The 25,320-nt window shown below is 41.6% G+C and overlaps 1 protein-coding gene across 1 annotated transcript in view; it reads left to right on the forward strand.

Annotated features, from left to right (window-relative positions):
- Positions 1 to 25,320, forward strand: part of NIPBL (Nipped-B homolog (Drosophila)) — a 180,294-nt gene that overhangs the window by 142,743 nt on the left and 12,231 nt on the right. Inside the window, exons 24-39 of the mRNA XM_015408480.1 lie at positions 4,072 to 4,215; positions 5,424 to 5,513; positions 7,826 to 8,040; positions 8,143 to 8,245; positions 10,072 to 10,170; positions 10,288 to 10,434; positions 10,908 to 11,042; positions 11,262 to 11,360; positions 12,073 to 12,126; positions 14,192 to 14,300; positions 16,146 to 16,282; positions 18,726 to 18,866; positions 19,939 to 20,032; positions 20,132 to 20,286; positions 20,479 to 20,569; positions 21,073 to 21,246. Coding sequence (XP_015263966.1) covers positions 4,072 to 4,215; positions 5,424 to 5,513; positions 7,826 to 8,040; positions 8,143 to 8,245; positions 10,072 to 10,170; positions 10,288 to 10,434; positions 10,908 to 11,042; positions 11,262 to 11,360; positions 12,073 to 12,126; positions 14,192 to 14,300; positions 16,146 to 16,282; positions 18,726 to 18,866; positions 19,939 to 20,032; positions 20,132 to 20,286; positions 20,479 to 20,569; positions 21,073 to 21,246 — 1,987 coding nt within the window. The remainder of the gene's footprint in view (positions 1 to 4,071; positions 4,216 to 5,423; positions 5,514 to 7,825; positions 8,041 to 8,142; positions 8,246 to 10,071; positions 10,171 to 10,287; positions 10,435 to 10,907; positions 11,043 to 11,261; positions 11,361 to 12,072; positions 12,127 to 14,191; positions 14,301 to 16,145; positions 16,283 to 18,725; positions 18,867 to 19,938; positions 20,033 to 20,131; positions 20,287 to 20,478; positions 20,570 to 21,072; positions 21,247 to 25,320) is intronic.

A 25,320-nucleotide genomic window follows, 5' to 3' on the forward strand; every position in this document is an offset into this window, starting at 1 on the left:
AAAGCTTTTTCTGCATCAACAAACAGAAAAGCTACTTCTTTTTCTGGGTGCTTTTCATAATATTCAATTGCGTCCATTACTATTCTTACATTGTCTCTAATCTGCCTTTTGGGTAAAAAGCCCGCTTGATCTTCAGAAATTACCGTTTGTAAATAGTTTTTCACCCTTTCTGCAATAATTTTTGCAAAGATTTTATAATCGTTGTTCAAAAGAGATATTGGCCTGTAGTTCTTTACATTTGTTGAATCTTGTCCTTCCTTTGGAATCAAAGAAATAATTGCTTCTTTCCATGAGTCCGGCACCTTTTTGTTTTCTCTTATTTCGTTGGTTAAAGCTTCCAGGACCGGGGAAATTTCTTCTTTCATCTTTTTGTAGAATTTCGCTGTAAATCCGTCCGGCCCAGGCGCCTTCCCCAACTTTGTCTCTTCTATTGCCTTCATCACTTCTTCTTTTTGAATTGGACCATTTAATAAATCTTTGTATTCCTTACTTATTTTTGGTAGTGGAATCTCCTTTAAATATGTTTTAATCTTCTCAAGATCAACTCTAGTTGTTTGGAATAGTTTAGCATAATACTTGAAGAAACATCTCTTTATTCCATTAGGATCAACGAACTCTTTTCCATCTTCTATTATTTTGGTTATCATTCTTCTCTCTCTTCTAGCCTTAAGTTGCCAAGCTAAGTATTTTCCCGGTTTGTTCGCCCCTTCAAAAGATTTCTGTTGTAACTTCTTTAAATTCCAATACATTTCCTGATTCCAAGTCTCATTCAGTTGTTCCTTCAGCAACTTTAATTCTTTAATAATTTGCTTTTTTCCAGGCTTCTTTTTTAATTCCTTTTCTTTCTGAGCAATTTTTTCTAACACTTCTGTTTGTTTTTGAAGTTTTTCCTTTTTTTGCTTCACGTTTTGCGAGATGAGAATTCCTCTCATCACCGCTTTATAAGCATCCCATACAATCTGTATCGGTGTTTCTTTATTTAAATTTTGTTGAAAGAATTGTTTCGTTTCTTCCTTTAACATCTCAATTACCGTTTTCTTATCCAACAAGTCTTCATTAATCCTCCACAGAAAGGGTTTTTTCCTTTCTGTGGAACTCCATACCACCGGATTGTGATCTGAATTACATCTTGGCAAAATTTCAGTCTTATGTGTTTTCATTGATAATTCTTCAGACATCCAAATCATATCAATTCTGGAAAAAGAGCAATGTCTATTGGAATAAAAAGTAAAGTCTTTCTGCATCGGGTTCCATTTCCTCCAAACATCTTCTAATTTTTCTTGCTTAACTAATTCAAAAAAATTCTTTGGCAATTTTCCGCTGAATTCGTTGTCCTTTTGTGGTTTTCTGTCTAGACGATCTATTGTCCCATTAAAGTCTCCGGCCATAATAACTTGCTCATAAGTCAATTGTTGTAATTGGTCAGTTATATCCTTAAAAAATTTTTCCTTTGCTCCATTGGGTGCGTACACGTTGATCAACAATGTTTTTTTCTGCTGAATCATTAATTCCACACCCACGTATCTGCCATCTATGTCCTTAAAAATTTCTGTAGGTTGTAACTCCTTCTTCACATATGTCACAACTCCTTTTTTCTTGTTTGAGGCCGCAGAACAAAATTCAATTCCAAATAAAGCATTCTTTAAATATTTTATATCCTGTTTTCTAATATGTGTTTCTTGCAAGCATATCACGTTGCATTTCTGTTTCTGTATCCAATGATTGATTCTTTTCCTCTTGTTTGGTGAATTTAATCCATTAACATTCCATGACAACAATTTGTACTCCATTATGCGTTTTATTTTAAAGTTCTCCAAAGACGTCCGCATTGTCCGCCTTAAATTTATAAAAGTCCATCATCGATCTGATCTGAATCCTCCCACCTTGATACGTAAAGGATAAACCTTGTGGAATCTCCCATCTATATCTGATGCTCAAAGCTCTGAGTTTGTCCGCCAAGGATTTATACCTTTTCCTGTCTTGCAGTATTGTTCTTGGGAGTTCTCTCATCACCATAATTTTGTTTCCCTCTATTACAAAAGGGACGTTGAATTGCTTCTTGAATATCTCCTCTGTTATTGATCTTGTTACAAATTGTACAATTACATCCCTTGGTAAATTCTTCTTTTCTGCAATTCTGGAGTTCACTCTATAAATCAAATCAAAGTCTGAGTCCATTGACCCTTCCTCCTCGCCCAGAAAAGCCGTTATCACTTCCATCATTTTTTCTTTTAAGTTCTCATTCTCTGTTTCCTTAATGCCTCTGAATCTCAGATGAGTCTGCATCCTTCTGAACTCCATCATTGTCTCTGATCTTGTAATTTGTTGAGTCAAAGAATCTTGTTTCTCTTCTATTTTTTGTATCTTCTCCTCTGTCTCTGTAGTCTTGGTTGCATTTGCTTGAACATCCTTCTTAACTCCTTCCATTTCTTGCTTGATTGAAGTTATTTCTGTAGTAACCAATTCCTTCAATGCTGTTATGTTCTTCTCTTGGACTTCTTCTAGATGTTTCAGATGAATCTGAGTTTGCTTCTCCAGTTGGTCCCCCAATGTTTTTTCTATCTGCTCCCCCATGGCTTGTATTGCCTCTGTCATTCTCTTCTCCATTGCTTCCATGGAGGCATTGTTGATCAACGTGTACGCACCCAATGGAGCAAAGGAAAAATTTTTTAAGGATATAACTGACCAATTACAACAATTGACTTATGAGCAAGTTATTATGGCCGGAGACTTTAATGGGACAATAGATCGTCTAGACAGAAAACCACAAAAGGACAACGAATTCAGCGGAAAATTGCCAAAGAATTTTTTTGAATTAGTTAAGCAAGAAAAATTAGAAGATGTTTGGAGGAAATGGAACCCGATGCAGAAAGACTTTACTTTTTATTCCAATAGACATTGCTCTTTTTCCAGAATTGATATGATTTGGATGTCTGAAGAATTATCAATGAAAACACATAAGACTGAAATTTTGCCAAGATGTAATTCAGATCACAATCCGGTGGTATGGAGTTCCACAGAAAGGAAAAAACCCTTTCTGTGGAGGATTAATGAAGATTTGTTGGATAAGAAAACGGTAATTGAGATGTTAAAGGAAGAAACGAGACAATTCTTTCAACAAAATTTAAATAAAGAAACACCGATACAGATTGTATGGGATGCTTATAAAGCGGTGATGAGAGGAATTCTCATCTCGCAAAACGTGAAGCAAAAAAAGGAAAAACTTCAAAAACAAACAGAAGTGTTAGAAAAAATTGCTCAGAAAGAAAAGGAATTAAAAAAGAAACCTGGAAAAAAGCAAATTATTAAAGAATTAAAGTTGCTGAAGGAACAACTGAATGAGACTTTGAATCAGGAAATTTATTGGAATTTAAAGAAGTTACAACAGAAATCTTTTGAAGGGGCGAACAAACCAGGAAAATATTTAGCCTGGCAACTTAAGGCTAGAAGAGAGAGAAGAATGATAACCAAAATAATAGAAGATGGAAAGCAGTGGATTTTTGACCTACTGCTGCAAGAGCATGATCTGTTCTTGTGGCAACTGGAATAGAGAAGTAGCAGAATACCCGTAAAACTTAATGATGCCCTTTCCCAACCATTTTAGATAGAACGTTTATATAATTTTTAGTGTACCTTTAAAACAATAACAAAAATATTATGTCATTTGTTAGCATTCAGAGTTTACTCGAATTGAAATTTGTATCTTGGTGTAATGTTTGGTGCAATTGCAAAACAGATGTTGCTGCAGTTAATGTTGAAAGAAGCTGATATTAAATCTCCTTTGACAAATATTTTTGCAGTTGAGACTTGTGTAGTTGTAGAGTAGAACCTTACCTTGCATTAATGCAATACGATTTTTTAACTTGTGGTTATATTTGAATGGTGGTCAGGGAAATTTACAAATGTTGGTCAGGGAAAGTCAGGGAAATGAAAAAATAAAATTTCAGTGGCAACCCTGAATAATGACTTACTACCGTAACAGAAGTTTGGGTGGGATGAAGCAGTTATCTATGGTAAGCACTGGAAAGACAAAAATTGTTAACTTGGTCATGATGATGTCGTTGCTGTTAGGTCCATCAATTTAGTAATAAATCTACAGAGATGGCTTTGAGAGTGGCATCACTTGACTATCTTGGAACGGTAGCAGCGCGACTGAGGAAGGATGCAGTCACTAGCAAAATGGATCAGGGATCTATAGCCCGAATTTTGAAACAGGTTTGAATTAAGCTTTTTTCCCCGTAACTAGCTTTTGAGGTTTTATTCCAGTTTTGTCTGAAGAAATGTGATTTGCACATGAAAGCTTACACTTTGAATAAAACTTGGTTGGTCTCAAAGATGCCACTTGACTCAAACTTTGTTCTTCTTTCCCCCAATCTGTTATGCACCTCTCAATAATAGTAATAGAGATCAATGTTCTTTAAAAGTTCATAGCATACTGGTCTGAATAACTATATAAAAACGGCATCTCGCACCTTGGTCTCTGTGTAGCTGCCAAAAACAAAACATTTTCTTCTTCTATGCTGCTCTATAGGGTTGTGTCATATCAGTCGGTGAAATTGATCCTCAGTTGGGAATCAAGATACAGTTCTTTGGATCTCTTCTACTTTTATTAATAAAGGGGTAACTTTACCAATTTACCTTTTGAGAGAAAAGTGCAAACCCCTATACTCCCATGGGGTTGGATCCACTGGCCTGTAAACACAGTGTTTGCAGATGTGATCAGTGTCCCCCCCCCCTGTAGGGCCATCTGGCCCATGGACCTGAGCAAAGTAAAAACCCTGACTGGGGGGGGGGGGGGGCTGCACTGAAGAGGGGGAAGCTGGCGAAATTGTCCCCTTCTGTCACCACAGCTCCACTGATGGCAGAGACAGGAAGGGCAGTTTGCCCCTTCCCACTCCATACTGCAGAACCCAAGTTGCAAACCCAGGGATTGACTTTCTTAGAGTCAGATGGCAATGCTGAGCAGAGGGAACCATGTGAGAACTCTGACCATCAGTGTTTTCCACTATTGACTCTCTGGAGCCAGTCATGATTTGTTCATGCAGTTTCAACTACCAGACATAGTTTTGTCATGGTCACCTGTAGGTGCCATATATATGAGCTGGTGCCTCCATGTGGCTAGTGTATCTGTGGCTACCCGAGTTCCCTGATGGCTGGTGGTTTGAAAAATGTATTCAAAACAAATTGAAAGGTGTTTTATTACATATTGATTTATCTGTGTTCAAGTCAGAGTTTTATCTGTGTTCAAGTCCATGATTAAATTGAGATGTGGCTACAAGTGGGTGCCTCCTAACAAACCGTGTCACATGGTCCACTATACTAATTTCAGGCATGTTTAGAACACAAAGCGATGAGAGTTTGTTTTTTGTGGTGTTGACAAGATGGCGAGAATGGGCTTTAAAGTTCATGGTTGTTTGTTACAGGTCTCAGGAGGGGAAGATGAAATACAACAGCTGCAGAAGGCATTGCTAGATTATTTAGATGAAAATACAGAGACTGATGCATCGTTAGTGGTATGTCTCGGTTGCTAGAATATAATCTGTATAAAATGTGTTTCATTAGAAAGATCATGCAAATATTTGGATATTGTATTACAGTGATTTTAGTAGCCCAACCACAAAATTTTTGAACTGATTCAAATGAAATTAAGCTCTGGAATCACTTTCTTTAAAATTAGTCAAAACACTAAATGCCAGTGATTAGTTCTTGCTCTTTTTATGTTTCTGGCATTTTTAAAATGGGGAGATGCACATTGTTCTAATGCAGTGGAAGCGGTCATTTATATTTGCATGGAAGAAAAGACTCATAACACCACTGGTTGTTAGTCATATCTATGATTGGGTTTTCATTCAGTTACCTGGAGAACACACAAGTCATAGAATCATAGAATCAAAGAGTTGGAAGGGACCTCCAGGGTCATCTAGTCTAACCCCCTGCACAAGGCAGGAAATTCACAATCACCTCCCCCATGCACCCCCAGTGACCCCTGATCCATGCTCAGAAGACGGCGGAAAACCTCCAGAATCCCTGGTCAAACTGGCCTGGAAATTTGCTTCTTGACCCCCAGAGTGGTGATTGGCATTTCCTTGGGTTCTCTTGGAACAGGCCATGAGAACTACGCACTAATGCAACCCTTGCTGCCTTCCCTGTCATGATCTGCCTAAGTTCACAGAATCAGCATTGCTGCCACCATCTAGTCTCTGCTTAAAAACCTCCAAAAAAGGAGAGCCTACCACCTCCTGAGGAAGCCTGTTCCACTGAGGAACTGCTCTGTCAGGAAGTTCTTCCTGATGTTTAGTTGAAAACATACCCGGGTAATCAAAGTCTCCCATGACCACTGTGTCCCATCTCTTTGAGAACTTTGTAATCTGTTCTAGGAGTCTCATATCCAAGTCCTCTGCCTGGCTTCGTAGTCTGTAGCAGACCCCCACTATAATATTACTATTATTTCTTACTCATTTTATATTTACCCAGAGACCCTCAACTGAACTTCCATGCTCAGATTCATTTATTGTCTCACAAGTATATACCTCCTTTACATATAATGCTACTGCTCTCTCCTTATTTATCTGTTCCTTTTAAACAAATTGTACCCCTGAATCCTAATATTCCAATTGTGAGTGTCATCCCACCAAGTTTCAGTAATGCCTGTTAAGTCATAGTACCAGGTTTTCAAATTCCTCCTGCTTGTTTCCCATACTCTATGCATTAGTGTAGAGACATTGGAATCCATGGTTTATGTGACCTGAGGTTTTTGTTCCTGTACTTACCTGCAAGTTAATGTTTACTTTCATATGTGCCACTCCCCACAAATCTTTAGCGTTCTTCTCTCCAGTTATTGGCATCTTACTAGGCATTGAATTTTTGTCTTGCTCCCCTGATAGGATTTAGTTTAAAGCCTTCCTTAGCAGGTTTGCAAGGCTCTCACCAAACACCCTTTTTCCTACACTCCTGAGGTGCAAACCATCTCCCGATGGAAGAGCTTAATCTTGAAAGCATAAGCCATGGTCCAAAAAACCAGAGCTTTCCTGATGACACTATGTATGTAGCCAGTCATTTATTTGCAGTATTCTCCTTTCCCTTCCTAAACCATGGCCTTCAACAGCATTCTCATTTTCTAATGAGGCTCATAAGCATGAGGAGCAGATGTGGGGGTTGTGCTTCCACATACATGTTATGGTCAGTTAATTTTAATATCTTTCTGCTTCATTTGCCTTCACATAAGTGAACAACAGCATTAGGTATTTCTGTAAAGCTACTCAAAAGAGCAGAATGCTAGTACTTTTCAGTCAAGATTAAAAGAACAAGAGAGAGGGCATAATTCTATCTGTCCTGCTCTTGCTCCATTGAAGTCATGTGCAGAATGTGTTCTTCTTGGCTCTGCTCCCTGCATGGCAAGAGGTCTTACTCTATAGAGCCTCTCTATGAAGGGGAAGAGTAGTTCTGCTTATTCTGTGATACTCAGATCTAACAAGTGAAGCACAAATCTCTAAAACAGGACAAAGTTTCTTATTTTAAACACTCATTTAGTATGTATGGCCCAGTTAGAGAGCATTCATTAAACAATTTTTGTTTGTATGTGTAAATGAACCTAGGTCCTCCTACATGTCAAGCAGGTGTTCTACCACTGAGCCATGTCCCCTCCTCAAAGTTGTTATTGACTTTGTGTTAAATAAATCCATTGTATTATCAATATGTTGCAAAATAGTTATGTCAGTAACCCTGGAACTTGGTCTGACTTTCCTGAACAGTCTCTGACTTCGTCCTCTGTTTCTTGTTATGTTTCAATTTGTTGTTTTCCCCACATCATCGCCTACCACTCTAGTTTTCTCGGAAATTTTACATAGCTCAGTGGTTTCGGGACACCACGATGGAGACCGAGAAAGCAATGAAGTCTCAAAAGGATGAAGATTCATCTGAAGGAACGCACCATGCAAAAGAAGTTGAGTCGACAGGACAAATCATGCACAGAGCAGAAAGTCGCAAAAAATTTCTTCGTAAAATCATTAAAATTGCACCCTCTCAGTTCAGTACGTTAAAGTGAGTTCACCAAGCTGTTATTCCTGTTATGTTTGGCATTTGCTTATTGGTGTCTTTGTTGAGGAGCATGTACTAAAGTAACATTCTGCTACTTGATTACAGGATGAACTCTGATACTGTGGACTATGAAGATGCTTGCTTGATTGTTCGCTACTTGGCCTCTATGAGGCCGTTTGCCCAGAGCTTCGATATTTATTTGACACAGGTAAACTGTGCCAGAAGTCTTAGTGAAATACAGTTGGTTTCCTGGTTCCAAACGCTTATGGGGTAGTGTGCAATATCTGTTCATTGTTGAGCGCAGGTATTTAATAGGTCATAACACCACCACATGCTCCCATAATTCTGTGTCAATTACATAAACACTTTTCTTTATCCTGCATGCATTCCACTCCTGCTCTAAATATATTTCATCTGTTTGGGTTTTTTTTTTTTTTTTGGTAGAACAGATAAAATGAAAAAGATAATTGTGGATACATTCCAATGGACTTTGCCTATGTTTGTTTGCATTCCTATTATGGCTTCACAAACCTATCTTCATTAATCACTGTAGAGCAGCATAATAATTCTAAACTGATAACCATTTCGGTAGCTTGCTTGCAGTGAACAGTTTTGCTGTAATGACAGCCATAATTTAACGGGTGCTTTTATATATTTCACGAGAATATGGCATGTGCAAATGGGGTGCCAGGCTGAGACTCCAGAAATATCTGTCTTCCTACTTAATGCAGTTGGTTGGTATTCAGTGTGTTCTTGACCAGAGTGGATAGGGAAAAGGGGACCAAAAACAATGGGATTTTGGAGTCGTCTTCTGGCTTATCTCCCAGTCATGGCATACCAGAACCCATTGCCTGGGTTCCTATTAAAAGAAAGCACCATATGCATGTATTACTTCACTTTGGGAGCCAGTTTGGTATAGTCGTTAAGAGCGGCAGACTCTAATCTGGAGAACTGGGTTTGATTCCCCACTGCCAGCTAGGTGACCTTGGGTCATTTACAATTCTCTCTCAGAGCTCTCTCAGCCCCACCTACCTCACAGGGTGTCTGTTGTTGGGAGAAGAAAGGAAGGCAGTTGTAAACCGCTCCGAGACTCCTTCAGGTAGTGAAGAGTGGGGTATAAAACCAACTTCTCCTCCTCCTCCTTATACAATCTACCTAGCACTGTTGTTGCACAGCCTCTGTTCATTTCAGCGATTAGACCACCACTCCAAAACCACTTCAGAGGTCAAGGACCCCATTCCTTTAGCAAGCTGTGGCAAAGATGTTCTGGACCAGGCCCTGCCTCTTTGATTCCTGACTTGCCATCTCTGAAATGGGGACCCAAGAGTCACTCTTAACAAATTCTGCCGCAGAGTTACCTTTTGAAGGCACACAGCTATCTAACTCTTGGAGGGATGGGTTAGCCAGCTTTCCAGGTCTCTGGCTCCCTCTGTACTTAGCTCCAGCACAGGGCTTTTGCCCTGAGCTTTGCAGCCATACAAGGTGCTGCCTCTGCTGTAGTGCATGAAGGCCCATTCTCAGCTGCACCCAGTGAACTAATTCTTGGTAAGTGTCACAGGGAGTGGACAATATCTACTTTCCCACTGTTTGGAAGCCTGGTGAAGTCCAAGTCACCCAGAACTCTGTGCCTAACACAAGTGATACAATTGGCAATAGCATGCCACTTCCTTGGAGTTGCGACGGGGGGGGGGGGGCAACAGGACATAAGAGCCCTGCCCTTCCACCAAGACTTGACTGTGTGAGAACCAGAGGACTGTTGAGGGGTAAGGTTTGGTGACTATCACAGATAATGAATGGAGTGGCTACTGAGCAAAGCCAAGATTTATTGAAGGGTCTTGAATGATGGTGGTGCAACAGCCATGCCAGGTGGAGTGTTCCCATTTGTACAATCATGTTAGGTTTCTGATAGCTGGTTTTTCATTTTATTTTGATTATGGCATGTGTTCCCCCCACTTCATTTTTGTTGGTTTAATATTGTCTGATCTTTTCCAAATGCAATAAGATGCAATTTGTTTTTGTTCTTGTTTTTATTAGATTCTGCGTGTGCTTGGTGAAAATGCAATTGCTGTTCGAACAAAAGCCATGAAGTGTTTGTCTGAGGTTGTTGCTGTAGACCCCAGCATTCTAGCCAGGGTAAAAAAAAAGAAACAATCTGTAATCATGCGTGCATGCATATGTTTTTCTGTTCTCATTAATCACATTTTCTGGCTCTTTCTTACTTTGCTTTTGTATTTTGCCTGTTGCTTGTAGCTGGATATGCAGCGGGGTGTTCATGGACGGTTGATGGATAATTCCACTAGTGTACGAGAGGCAGCCGTTGAGTTACTTGGTCGGTTTGTGCTTTGTCGACCACAGCTTGCTGAACAGTATTACGACATGCTGATTGAGCGAATATTGGTACGGTTACTCTTAAATTTCAGTATTTATGAAGTTCTTATAAAGCTTTTTGTGACTACAGTGAAAGGCAGTTGTTCTGTTTACCAGGCTTGCCTTTTAAATGTAGCTGCTGTTTAAAGATTAGTGAATCCTTTCGGGTGATAAGATCTGATGTAGTGAACTTGTGCTGAAATAGATTTTGCTAGTGTTTAAGGGGCTTTTAAGGACTTCTGTTTAATTTTTTTTTGTCAAGAGGGTTTCATTCATATATACTCTATCTCAAGAGGTTTTCATTCATATATACACTATATTCATATATACACTTTCACATTCATATATAAACATATATACACTTGCTCCAGTTTATTAATATATTCGTAGTGCCATATGGTCCAGATCTATCAAATTTTGTGTTGCTAATAAATCATGCTGTTGTATGATTGACAGTGCATTGTTAAAAGCTGTTAAATTAACTTCCTTTTTCTTCCTTGCAGGATACTGGTATTAGTGTCAGAAAAAGAGTGATAAAGATTCTTCGGGATATCTGCATTGAACAACCCACATTTCCCAAAATTACAGAAATGTGTGTAAAAATGATTCGCAGAGTCAATGACGAGGAAGGCATTAAGGTATGATAAATTTTCTTCCATGTAGGTTACTTCTGTCAAACCTTTTTTGAATGTAGGTTCCTGCCCCACTGAACTGCTATACTTTTGAACTGGGGCTCTCCCAGTAATGCTCCTAGTAGATTGGATTTATTCAGACCCAGAGGAATTTTCGTGTGTGGTTATTTAGAGATTTTGCAAGCTGAGTTTAACCATTGATTTGGTGTATCTTGTTCTCTCCAGAAACTGGTGAATGAAACATTCCAGAAGCTGTGGTTTACCCCAACACCTCATAATGACAAAGAAGCAATGACCAGGAAAATACTGAATATCACTGATGTGGTACGATTGAAAGTGTGAATGTTCTTTATCAGGTAGCACAAGAGAGGGGGCCAGAGGGTGCTGTGTCCAATGTGGCTGTGGTGTAGTTTTGTGACATCATTGGTGCATTGAAGTACAATCTCCCTCCCCCTTAGTACTTGGCTGAGAGCTCTCCCAGTATAACAGTCAAAAAATTATTCTGATCCCCCCTCCCCAATATAAGCTGTATCCCTTTCTCTCTGCCCCGTGGTACGTTTCCTTTATTAAAAAAATCTTCACATGCTGGATTGAAGCTGGATAATCAAACTTTTATGGCTTGTATCCTAAGCAGCAGAAGTGAAGTCACTCGAAGGGGAAGATAACGTTTGCACCTCCCCCTTCATACTGCAGCTTTCTTTGCTTCTTGAAATTGTGCTGCTGTGAGTCAGCAGACTTGTAGGAACAGTGTGGGGAGCAAACTGGGAGAGGGGGATGGGGGGGGGAATCTCCCTTCCAAACAGAAAAGCCATTCCTTTGGAGGTGCTACTATGGCTTCTGCTGCCCCCGTTCTAACAATCTTACTTTTAGTGCAGGGCTAGGTTCAGTGAAGATTACAGTTAGAGGCTGAAGAGATGGAAACTTTAAACCAATAGTTGTAAGGGTTGAAAGCACTTGGAGCCTATTAAATTACTTAGTTTAATATTAATGTTTAAATCATATTTTCAAAAAATATTTTCACACTTCTTTTTTTTAGGTTGCAGCTTGTAGAGATACAGGGTATGACTGGTTTGAGCAGCTTCTTCAGAACGTGAGTAATATTTTTGATACGTTACTTTTAACTTTGAAGTATATCTGGCAGGCTTTTTGACAGTTGGTTAACAAATTCATATTTTGCCCTGCTCTGTAATACGTTCCCAAGGCACCTTACAAAGCAACCATAGCCCCAAAACAATAATTAAACATAATAAAATACACTAAAAGGAAGCAACAGAATTAAATTAACTTAATTCCAAGAAACAAAAAATTAAAAATTAATAAAGCAAAATAACACTTTATTTAAACAACAATATAAGCAATTAGTAAGTACACTTTTAAAATATCCATTAGAGAAAGCATCAATACCTGAGGGATTTGGAGAGGCTACTTAATAATGTTTAACTTCCTAACCTTTCTATCTCTTCCCCCACCCCTACTTGGTTTTACGGTAATCTGGTTCAGTGTAACTGAATGCTGGATGTTGTCTTAAGAAGTGTCATTGCTAAGTGAATATTGTATACCATGTTCATATTTAACACCCAGTGGATATATGTGAACAACAGAAGTGATTAAATACCTTCCCAGTTGTTACTTTATTTTAAAGAAAGTGTATTCCATCTTGGTTAGTGTTTCCTGATTTTTTGTTACTGTTAGAAATAGTAACAAAGTTTGCGTTCTTTTGGCTCAGAGAACAAGACTCTAAAATGAAATGAGTTTCCCAGCTGCCAACATCTTGCATGGCCAATATGGTAAATCCAAGCCAGAGAACAATTTCTCCCACCATCCCTTCCATTCCCTCCCAGTTTATCTGCCCCTCTGATGGGGAGCAATTTGATGGCTGCGGGCAGCCATCAGAAGGAGCAAAAATTCTTAGTGTCATTCCTTCACCTTTTTTCATTCCTCCATTTCTTCCCCAAGTGGGTTTTGGACACTTGTAGTGACCAGAATTCCCGACCTATTAACTATCAGGCTTTCTGGATACCGTGCTTTAGGGAGCGGGAAGAAGGAGGATAGGATGCCTGTAGAAAACCCATCTAGGAAAGAAATTTTGTAAGTTGCTTTCCAGATTTTGCCAGTCATAGGGATGGAGGCTGTGCGCGGACACTTCAGCTGTGCATAGTTGCTGTGCTTAACAAGCCAGCAATCACATGGAGGAGGGAGGGGGGAAGAGATGCTTGTGCCTGCTGTCACTCTCTGCGTGTTTGTTCAGTCAGTGCATGGAGAGGTCGAGTGTTCAGGGTTTATGTGTGTGTTTGAAATGAAATGTACCAGGACAAGCATCTAATCTTAAACGACTGAAACGTTTAGCCTGGAGAGGAGACAACTGAGAGGTGATATGATAACCATCTTCAAGTACTTCAAGTATAGAGGATGGTATGGAGTTGTTTTCTGTTGCCCCAGAAGGTTGGACTAGAACCACCGGACTGAAATTAAATCAGAAGAGTTTTCAGCTAAACATTAGGAAGAACTTCCTGACAGAGCGATTCCTCAGTGGAACAGGCTTCCTCAGGAGGTGGTGGGCTCTCCTTCTTTGGAGATTTTCAAACAGAGGCTAGATGGTCATCTAACAGCAATCCTGATTCTGTGAACTTACACAGATCATGAGAGGGAGGGCAGGAAGGGTTGTCTCAGTGCTTAGTTCTTGTGGCCCTTTCTTACACGCCCAGGGAAATGCTGATTGCCACTTTGGAGTCAGGAAGCATTTTTTCTCTAGGTCAGTTTGGCCAGGGATCCTGGAGGTTTTTTCCATTTCTTGGACATGGAACAGCGATCACTGGGGGTGTGGAGGGGGAGGTATTTGTGAATTTCCTGCATTGTGCATGGGGTTGGACTAGATGACCCTGGAGATCCCTTCCAACTCTATGAGTCTGTTATTCTGTTTATTTGTCATTAGCTTTGTGCTTCATATTGATGAGAATTAGAGGCAGTTTCTGCAGCTGTTGACTATGCAGATAGTGGTAATATCTGTGTTCAAGTTCTTCATATTATCAGCTTGTTAAATCTTAATTGTGGTCACTGTGAACCAGCTATTCATTGTCTTTCTATGCTGTTGAAGACAGCATGTATATTCTTAGATTTAGCCATCAGTATCAAATTTGCCTGTTTTGTTGTTGCAGCTGCTGAAGTCTGAAGAAGATGCTTCCTATAAGCCTGTGAAGAAGGCCTGTACTCAGCTGGTGGATAATTTGGTTGAACACATTCTCAAATATGAGGAATCTCTGGCAGGTAAAATGGTCATTTGCAGTTTATTTCTTTGCTGTTTAGGAGGTTTCAGTGGTATTAGAGACCCATATAAAGTTCAGCATTTGATGCTCACAGTTGGTGGAAATGGTTTCAGAAGTGTGACAGTGGGTCAATACAGACACAGAGCTGAGAGGAAAAGGGGGTGGTCATGGTTCTCATGGGGGGAAAGCAGCAGAATGGTCACCTGATTCAGCCCTCAGTCTTATCCCCATTGTAAAAGGGTAGTACGCGGGCACCCTTGTATTGTGCCTGTTTTATTAACTGAAACCAAATTGGATTTGTTTTGTGTACCCAGAACTGAATTCACAGTGTGCATGAAATTCAAAGGATCGAGTGACAAGGATCAGTTAGGGTTCTTCCAGTCTTTAACATCTTATAAAAAAAATGAAGCCTTTTAAAAAATCATATCCTGCTTTTCTCCCTGATTGGGGACGCGAAGTGGCTCTTCGCATTGTGCCCCCCCCCCGCTTAATCCTCACAACAGCTACCCTGTGAGGATAGGTTAGGCCAAGAGATTGTGAGGGCCCCAAGATCACCTGGCAGGCTTCCATGATTGGGTGAGGGATTCGAACCCAGGTCCTGGCGTGGTGCTCTAAGCGCTGCTCCACACACAGCACAGCTGTGGTATGGGTTAGTGAATCCAAATGCCATGGCTAAGGTGCTGGCAGCAGGGCTCTAGTCGGGGGGGAGCTCTCAGGTACGGAGCTCCGGAAGAGAACCTCTAGGGGGCGGGGCGGTCACGTGGTGAAGCCCCGCCCCCTTCTTTACCCCGCCCTCTGCTTCGATCCTCATTCCGTTTGGGAATGAGGATGAAGCAGGAGGGTAAGTAGCCGGGCCTTCTGACACACTTCCGGTGATGTCAGGGGGTGTGGCCTTCTGTCACTTCCGGTGATGTCAGGGGGCGTGGCATATGCAAATAAGTTATGCTAATGAGTTATGCTAATGAGCTCCGGCAGCTCTTTTTCTACAACAAGACCCCTGGCTGGCAGGGTAGAAGAACTTGGCCGTGCTGTCCTCAGCATCTCTTTGGAACTGCTACACATGCAGGGCCAGCATAGCAGGAGATCAGTGTTGTACTTCTACCCAGATAGCACACTTTGCACATGACTAGGGTCTCATTTAAATTAAAGAAAGAGTCCAGTGGCACCTTTAAGACAAACAAGGTTTTATTCAAGGTATGAGCTTTTGTGCATGTGCATGCTTCTTCAGTCAGAGTGAAATGAATAGAAATAACAGCCATATATATAGATGGTGGGCAGTAAATTAGCATACAGAATAATGAAGCTGTTTTTAACAGATTAAAAGAATAACAAGCTTAGATATATGGCTGTTATCTGTTTGGATTCAACTAGTGGGGGAAATCATACAAGGAAATAAATCTGAATAAAACTTTGTTGGTATTAAAGGTGCCACTGGACTCTAATTTTGTTCTATTGCTTCAGGCCAACATGACTGCCCACCTGGATTTAAATTAAACATCATGTATAAATGAGGTGTAATGGATTAGCCACAAATGATCTGTTGCATCTGTTTTTGTACTCAAAAATTAAGTGCTGATTTTCATTGCCGAGTTTTTATTTATCACCTAAGGGAAACTTATATAAGCAGGTATGAGCTCTTTGGGGAAAGGGTGGGATAAAATACTGTAGATAGTACAGACTTGTAAGTAGCTTCCCTTTTATACTACTTGATGACTTACCTGGCCAGCTTATATCCAGGGTTCACATATCACACAGACAGCACTACTCAGTACAATTGCTGCATGCTCTGACACTTCACTGCTATAGAAGTAACTCATCATCTCTGTTTTTCCTCTTTGTTTTGCAGATTCTGACAACAAAGGTGTGAATTCCGGTCGGTTGGTAGCTTGCATAACCACTTTGTTTTTATTCAGCAAAATCAGGCCCCAGTTAATGGTCAAACATGCTATGACCATGCAGCCATACCTTACCACTAAGTGCAGTGTAAGTACAGAAAAACTCACTACTTGGCTTCTGATGTATTGGTATATAATGTGGTTGAAAGCAGCTATGTCATGTTTGTTGCAGTGAGGAATAATTGTGGCTTCAGGTCACTATCCCTCTCTTTTCACCCATGAATAGCATGTTATCCCACCCATGTATTTTTGAAAGGTACCTTTGTCTTTTCACTTAAGGCAGCTCCAAGCTTCACATAGCAATTGTATTTGCACATACACCTATGTTCTCCATAGCAAACATTTAAAAGTGTGAAGAATGCTGCAGCTGTGTTTCTGCGTCTCTGGCTGTCCTGATTGGCTGAACATGATTGGCCGATTGGCTGAACTTGGTCCAAAAGTCCTGTGTGTGTTTGCTGTGGGAGCAACCTGTAAAGCAGTGCAGGATCTTCTTGTGGGGTGTGTACTATGCAAACATTAAACCATTACAACAGGAAAACTGCATTTAAAATAAATAGGGTTGCCAAGCACACACACACACACACCCGACACTGGCAGGGAATGGGGGAATAGGGTTGCCAGATCCAGGTTGGGAAACTCCTGGAGATTTTGGGGTGGATCCTGGGGAGGACAGGAGGGACCTCAGTGGGAAGAAGAAGAAGGAGAAGAGATTGGATTTATACCTCGCCCTTCACTTGGAGTCTCAGAGCGGTTTATAATCTCTTCCCTTCCTCTCCTCACAACAGACATCCTGTGAGGTAGGTGGGGCTGAGAGAGCTCTGAGAAAACTGCTCTTGAAAGAACAGCTGAGAGAACTGTGACTGACCCAAGGTCACCCAGCTGGTTTCATGTGGAGGAGTGGGGAATCAAACCCAGTTCTCCAGATTAGAGTCTGCCGCTCTTTACCTCTGCACCAGACTGGGTACAATGCCGTAGAGTCCACACTCTGTAGTCTGGAGATGAGCCATAGTTCCAGGAGATCCCCAGGCCCCCACTTGGCGGCTGGCATCTGTGAAGACAAAGCATATGTAAAACAGTTCAATAAAAACATATAAACAGGGGAACAGTGCCACAACCAGGGAAGAGGGGCAGTAACAGTTATTGGGGGTATCCAAACAAAACAAGCACTGGCAGAAGACAATGATGGAGGGAGAAAGAAAAATCTTCCTTGGGGGGAGTTCCAAAGTTTTGGTGCCCAAACTGAAAAGGCTGTCTCTCAGGTTGCCACCCGGCCAGCCTCAGATGGTGGGAGCACCTGAAGCAGGGCCTCTGAAGATGACTAGAGGGGCGAGTACATTCATACTGGAGAAAGTGGTCCTTTCAGTTTGGTGTAGTGGTTAAGTGCGCGGACTCTAATCTGGGAGAACCGGGTTTGATTCCCCACTCCTCCACTTGCATCTGGCTGGATGACCTTGGGCAAGCCGTAGTTTTGACAAGAGCTGTTCTTAAAAAAAGAGCAGTTTCTGTCAGAGCTCTCTCAGCCCCACCTACCTCACAGGGTGTCTGTTGTGGGGAGCGGAAGGGAAAGGAGTTTGTAAGCCGCTCTGAGACTCCTTCAGGTAGTGAAGGGCAGGGTATAAATCCAATCTCTTCTTCTTCTTCTTAATATACCATGTGGAGTGGCTGCATTAGAGAAATGAAACCTTCCCACTGAAAGCACTGTTGGAATTTCTCTTTTCCTCAGACGGATTTGGGTGCCACACCACAAGATAGCATCAGAAAAGCTCCATTCTTTTAAATCCTGTCTTTGTAGAGGTGTACTGTTGGGGTGTGGTCCATCTTATGGAGTGGCTCCCGAGGGAACCACAGGCTTACTTACAGGCGAGTGAGTATGCAATTAGTTGTTCTCCAGATGGTCTCTGTTGCCACTCTGTAAGATGAGCAATACCAGAACTGTACAGCTGAAAAAAATCACACTGTATGAAAGAACTGAGTAAGCTTCCATGATGCTATCTTCTCAAGTGGCATTTGAGAAGCGCTGCTGGTACACAAGTACACAGCAGGTTGTTTTAAGCATAAAAATATTTTCCAGCTTTTATGCATACATTGGAAACCATAGAATGAAGGCTTCAAGCTGCTGAACTCCTTGTTAGAAGACATGTTTTACACTCCATAGCTTGGTTGCAGCGGTGTGGATAGCTAGAGACCACTGAGCACAGCAAACACTTTCTTTAGACAATGCAACTCTATGCTGCAGGGATGGTTCAATCAATATACACTACTGGGCCACATTTCATTTTCTAGGACAATAGCCTGTACCTTGTTGGTGTTGCCTTTCATGTTTTTACTCATCTGTGAACACAGTCCTCCTAAATTCTCTCCCATGCTTTTGTAAAACTCCTTTGATTTCAACAGTGCATACATGCTTTACATGTTATATAAAAAACTAGCAGATTTTATAAACTCTGTATTCCTGAGTCATGATATAGTACAGTAGTAAAAGCAGAGCCAAGATTTTAAATGGTTTAAAACGTTTAAATGCTTTCCTACAGACTCAGAATGACTTCATGGTGATCTGCAATGTTGCAAAAATTTTAGAGTTGGTAGTGCCACTGATGGAACATCCAAGCGAGACCTTCCTTGCTACTATTGAAGAAGATCTCATGAAGCTTATAATCAAATATGGCATGACAGTAAGGTTTAATTTCTCCTTCAAGCTGGTCATTTTGTTTTAATTGCTTTAAAAACAATGTCTCTACCTGTTGAAATTTTGACAGGTAAACATGAAAGGTGGTTATGCTAATTTAATCTATGGATATGATGTCTAATTTGGCTTGCCATAACTTTTATATATGTCACAGTAACACTGTGTTGCAGAGGTCCCCAACCTTTTTGCGCCTTTGGAATTCTGATACAGTATGGTGGGCGCAGCTACAAAATGCCTGCTGCAGCTGACCTTCATTCATACAGTGAAGATCCTTGTGCTGTGGTGGCAGCTGGTGCCAAAGGACCATATTTAAAGAACCTGCAGAGCCAACCTAATCTCAAGTGCTCAGTTAGAAGCCCTGCTGGGCAAAAGCCCCAACTACTTGTTAAAAACACTTGGTGGGCACCAGAAAAGGTGTTGGTGGGCACTGTGTTAAGAACATAAGAGAAGCCAGTGTTGGATCAGGCCAATGGCCCATCCAGTCCAACACTCCATCACCCAGTGGCCAAAAATACCAGCTGCCATCAGGAGGTCCAGCAGTGGGGCCAGGACACTAGAAGCCCTCTCACTGTTGCCCCCCCCCCCAACACCAAGAATACAGAGCTTCACTTGCCCCAGACCGAGAGTTCCTTTCTATACCTTGTGGCTAAATAGCCACTGATGGATCTCTGCTCCAATTCCCTCTTAAAGCCATCTGTGCTTGTAGCCGCCGCCACCTCCTGTGGCAGTGAATTCCATGTGTAAATCACTCTTTGGGTGAAGAAGTACTTCCTTTTATCACTTCTAACCCGACTGCGCAGCAGTTTCGTTGAGTGCCCACGAGTTCTTGTATTGTGAGAAAGGGAGAAAAGTACTTCTGTCTCTACCTGCTCTATCCCGTGCATAATCTTATAAACCTCATTCGTGTCTCACCCCTCTTTTCGTTTCTCCTGCTGTATTGGTTATGGAAATATTTTCACAAAACATAACAGTTTCTAAACTAAGAACTATTCTGTGACTCTGGAATGTCCTTGACATTGTTCCTAAGGAAATTGTAACACTTTCTGTTTTGTTTCCAGGTAGTACAGCACTGCGTTAGTTGCCTTGGGGCCGTTGTAAACAAGGTCACTCAGAATTATAAATTTGTATGGGCCTGTTTTAATAGATATTATGGTGAGTTGAATATTAAAAGATCTGAATAAAAATAGTAACTGCCAAAAAAAAAAAAATTACATGTGAAACCAGTTGTGAAAACAGTTGTTCTTTCTTCAGGTGCACTTTCAAAGTTAAAAAGTCAACATCAGGAAGACCCAAACAGCACTATACTCACAGCAAATAAACCAGCACTCCTTAGATCCCTTTTCACTGTTGGAGCATTGTGTCGGCATTTTGATTTCGATCAAGAAGATTTTAAAGGCAACAGCAAGGTAAACGTGCTGTATTTATTTGCTTACTGTTGCATATTTGAAAGTAATTTCGGATGGACTGAAATCCCTGGGATAAATGACAGCTAAAACTTTTTAGGTATGTGTTTGGGTATTAATGATTATTTTTAAAATGAACTGAAACATTTTCAGTCCCCCCCCCCCCCCCTAGCCATACTATTTTTCTGTAACTAGGTTAACATTAAGGACAAAGTACTTGAACTGCTGATGTATTTTACCAAACATTCAGATGAGGAGGTACAAACAAAAGCCATTATTGGTCTAGGTAAGAACTTACAAAAGCTTGCAGTTTTATTTTACTCTTGGTACGAATACTTAGCACACCACAGGTAGAGGGTTTTGCCAGTGCAGTGATTCTTGGGAATGTTGGCACTTTGACCCAGATTAATGTAGTAGTCGTATGCAGAGGCAGGTGATGACAAAGTCACCTGTTTGTTCCTTGCCTTGAAAACCCCATAAGTTGGCTGCAGCTTGATGACAGTTTGAACCACCACCAATGTAGTAGTTCGGAACTTCATAGGGAAGCTGATGCCCTTAAAGTCTGATGTCATCGTTTTTCACATAGACACAGAAGTATACTTTGCTATACTCAGCTATCATTATCCTACAGGTTTGTAGGTAGTCTGGATAAGATCAAGTGGCCTTTAAATATGCATGTTGCTTATTTGTCGTGCTGTATTTTAAAGCAGTCAGGATTTTGTCTTGAGGTAGGAGCTCAGGAACAATGAGATTTATTAAGCAGAATTTTCTCTCCTTATTTTCTTTCAGGGTTTGCATTTATACAACACCCAGGTCTAATGTTTGAACAGGAGGTGAAAACACTGTACAACAACATCCTTTCTGATAAAAATTGTTCAGTAAATTTGAAAATCCAGGTGTTAAAAAACCTCCAAACGTACCTTCAAGAGGAAGATACACGAATGCAGCAGGCAGATAGAGAATGTGAGTGATGAGCATTACTGTATTGAGTGAACAGTACGAATACAATAAGTGCCCACAGTCTGTTTACTGATCCATCTGTGTATATACACAGGGACTAATTACTAGTCAAAAGCTTTACAGGTAAATGAGTTCCAAAGGAATCTACACATGCAGTAGAATGTTTAGATAGTAGACTGGATGGTACCACTTAGATGGCAGGTGCAGGATCTCATTTTCGAAACTTCCCAACAAGTAGTAAACACACAGCCAGGAAAGAGAAGAGTTAAAGCATTTCCCCTGATTTTTTTTCTTCAAAAAAAAAAATCTTCTTGAAGGGAACTTTTTAAAGAGTTCTTTAAAGGAGTTTTTACATGGAGGAACACTGGGAAAAATTGTGTCCTGTGGTCTGAAGCAGTGTAGCCCACCCTTCTGTTCTGTGATTCTACCACCTTATCCCACTGAAGGAAGTGAGCAGTGACTCACGAAAGTTCATACCATGCCACATATTTTGTTAGTCTGTAAGGTGCTACTGGACTCTTCCTCTTTTCTACTTATCCCACTGTATCTGTAAAGACTTTAATCTGTAGTTTGTTAAAATAGTTTTAAAAGTTTATTCTGAACCAAGAGTCTTCACTGTTGATTGAGGCATACATACCACAGCAGACAGGATACTCTTTTTTTTGTGGTATCATGGGACATCCTCTGTAGCAGAGGAATGCAACATTATCTTTGTGAGATACTTTATGCAAGGGGAAAAATAGACCGAGGCTGTGTCTGCCTTAAATTTTCTCCCATTCCTGGTCTGACATTTTATTACTGTAGCCAAAGTTTAGAAACTCCCATCCTGTAGATACAAAGATCATTCCAAAATTACTACCATCATTAACACTGGCAGTTATCCCAATGTGTTCTCCATGTTTATGCATGAAAAATTCAAGATATTTGATAAGGAGATGGAGATGCTGCCTCTTGGTGCAGTCATATATTTAATTCTGAACATGGCCAAATCTGTGGGTTCTTACATCCAGAAATTAGAGCCATGGACAGACAAGCCAGATCTTTCTACAAACCCGAAAAATGCCTCAGGTTTGCAGAAAAATCTTTTAAAAAACAATAGAAGCAGGGCTGCTAGCTTTTTTTTTTTTTTAAAGAATGTCCTCAGTGACCATTAGTAGGTAACCACAACAGTATTGCTAGCCTTCAAGTCCTGGTTTCTGTCACTAAAAGGTAGGGGGGGGGGAACAGGGCACTTTCCAGGGCTTTTTTGAAATTTAAAGGTGGACTCATTGGGGCCTGGTCTGGCAGCACTGACTAGGCAACTTGCCACCATGCAACTTGCATGACTGGCAGCTTGCTAGTGTTCAACAGCAGCTGCCCCATGAAAGCCAGTGTGGTATAGTGGTTAGAGTTTCAGACTAAGGTCTCAGAGTCCCAGGTTCAAATCCCCACTGTTCTCTGGACACTCACAGGGTGAACCTAGGCCATTCACATTCAGCCTTACTTACCTCACAGAGCTGTTGACAGGGTAACATGCAGGAGAAAAGAATTTTGTAAGCTGCTTTGGATCCTGTGGTGCAATGGGCCTGCTCTGGCCTGCAGGCCCTGTTCCACACTGCCTTCCAAGGTTTTTGCAACACCTGCCACCACCTGACCTTTGTACAGAATTGCCCGCTGAGAGGGTCAGGACTTCCAGCTTCCCTTCCAAGCTCTGAGCCTTGTCTCTGTGTCTCCTGCTGCACAGCGCCTGGTCACCACAGGGACAGGTTACTGCCTTGCGCGCCTTTGCCAACTGCCTGTTTTCCCCATGGCACTCCTTTTAAAATAGTTGTCCAAGACAGTGGAGGTCCTTGTGATACAGAGAACCACTGCCAGTTAGGGGTGCTCATTTGGCCTATATTGAGCCGAAAAAATATCCATAAGATACCTTAGCAGTATTTCCCAGATATTTTTTCAGCTGGATATAGAGCCGGTTATTTATTTGGCTATCCAAAAATGGCTTACCTGAAAAATCCTGAAAATATTCAGGATTTTTTGGGACTGCAGGATAGCTGAAGGTAAAAGGTGTTAGCATCTTCCAGATGAACTTGCCACTTTGAGAAGGAATTTAAAGGGACTGTGAGCCATTTAAATGACTTTGGAGTTCACTTGTGGCTTGCAAAAGGCATTTAAAGGGACCATGATCAGTGTTCCTACTAAGCTGTGCTAGCCACTGCTGGCACATTACTTTTTAGCCCTTAGCGCACAGATTTTTGTCTGTGTGCAGGGCAACAAGCGATCCAGTTTCCCCACCCCTCTTGGTGGAGAAAGCAAAAGGGCAGACTTCACCTGGTTATGTGGGTGGGAAACAATGGATTTCCTAGTGCTCGGGCAGTTGAAATAGATGTGGAATGAAAGGGAGGAGTGGATTGGGTGAGGGCAAGTTTTGTTGGGCGGAAATCAAAAGACTTCTGATTCCAGATCTGATCCCTTTGGCTTCTCTGGGCTTGGACGAGGAGCTGAGGCTGGGACAAGCTTTCCATTGGCTCCTGGGACCCCCAAAAGGGCGGGACTTAGCAGAGGTTTGGCTGACGTGCTGCGTTTGTTGAGCCTTTTGCCCTGTGCGGGATTCCAAGCGAGGTGCTGGATTCTGAGCAGCCTTGTAAGCAGCTGTCAAGGAGCCTCTCCAAGAGACTGACAACTGTCGCCAGCCCCATCTGCCCATCCTCACCGACCCCCCTTCCTGGGGGGGGTATGCAACAGGAAAATCCAGAGCCAGCCTTTTATCTTGGCAACAGGGGGCTAGGCAAGCTGAGGCTTCAGAGCCAATTGTGAAGTGATCCCTTAAGGCTTGGGGGATCCACCAGCCTCTCTTCCATCCAATTCGTTGGGGGAAAAGGCAGACCATGAGGGTTTAAAGTGGACTGCCCAGCAGAGCCTGCAGGGAGAACCCTCGGCTGGGGCTGGGTGCTCTTTGCAACTCAGAGCTGCAAATAGGAACCAGCCCAGGATTGTCTGGGGCAGCGTGAGGCTCTCAGCTCCCACGGCCCTAGCTGATCCTCTTTTTTCCCACTAAACCCAAACGCAAAAAATACCACGGGGTTTGTTTGTTTTTTGCACACACCCTACTACCAGCATCAAAAGTTACAAAATATTTATTTAAAAGAAACTGTTCGCAAGCATACTTTTAGCACAGCACCAGATTGAGTAAGGGATCCAAAAGAAATTGGTACAACTTAAATCCTCTCTCCCTTTCTCTATACATGCCCTATCAGACATTAAAATATATAGGACCGGCTCTACAGAGTTCCCATACCTAAAAGCTCTCTCTAGCTCTTCAGGCGAGCACATGGTCAAATGGCTGATTCAGCACCCAGAGGAGGAGGAGGAATTTATACTCCTCCCTTCACTACCCAAAGGAGTCCCAGAGCAGCTTACAAACTCCTTTCCCTTCCCTTCCCTTCCCCACAACAGACACCCTGTGAGGTAGGTGGGGCTGAGAGAGCTCTGACAGAAACTGCTCTTTTTCAAGAATAGCTGTGCCAAAACTATGGCTTGTCCAAGGTCATCCAGCAGGTGCAAGTGGAAGAGTGAGGAATCAAACCCAGTTCTCCCAGTTTGGGTTCCGCACACTTAACCACTACACCAAACTGGCTCCCGAGAGAGACCTCCTCTTTGCTGCAAGGATTTTTTTTATCATATCTGGTCAGAGAAGTTCTTCCTGAAGTCTCCAGAAGTTTCCTTCCTGAAACCTCTCTAGCACTTAACACCTCCAAATCTCTGTTCTCTGCTTGGAAAGGGGTGGTGGTGGCCCATCCAGTTGTTTCTAGCTGGACCTATTAGCATTTGTTATGAGGTAGTTGAGGTGACCCTGGAAAGCCATCCACTGACTTCTTCCTCCTCGCTTGTTCTCTGCCCAGAGAGGAAAAAGCTTTTAAAACTCCAAAGGAAAAAATACATTTCTTCACAGGTCCTATTGTGGACAAAAACAGAAAAAGTTAATAAATATAGTAAATGAAATATATAAATAAATGCAGCTTGAAGATGAGGGTCAGATAAAAGGTAGATTGGTGTTTGTGTGGGAAGGAGGGAAGGAAGCAGGGAAATGTGAGGATATGG

This window comes from Gekko japonicus, unplaced genomic scaffold (genome assembly GCF_001447785.1).
Source record: "Gekko japonicus isolate JY-2015 unplaced genomic scaffold, Gekko_japonicus_V1.1 scaffold964, whole genome shotgun sequence".
Lineage (NCBI taxonomy): Eukaryota > Metazoa > Chordata > Lepidosauria > Squamata > Gekkonidae > Gekko > Gekko japonicus.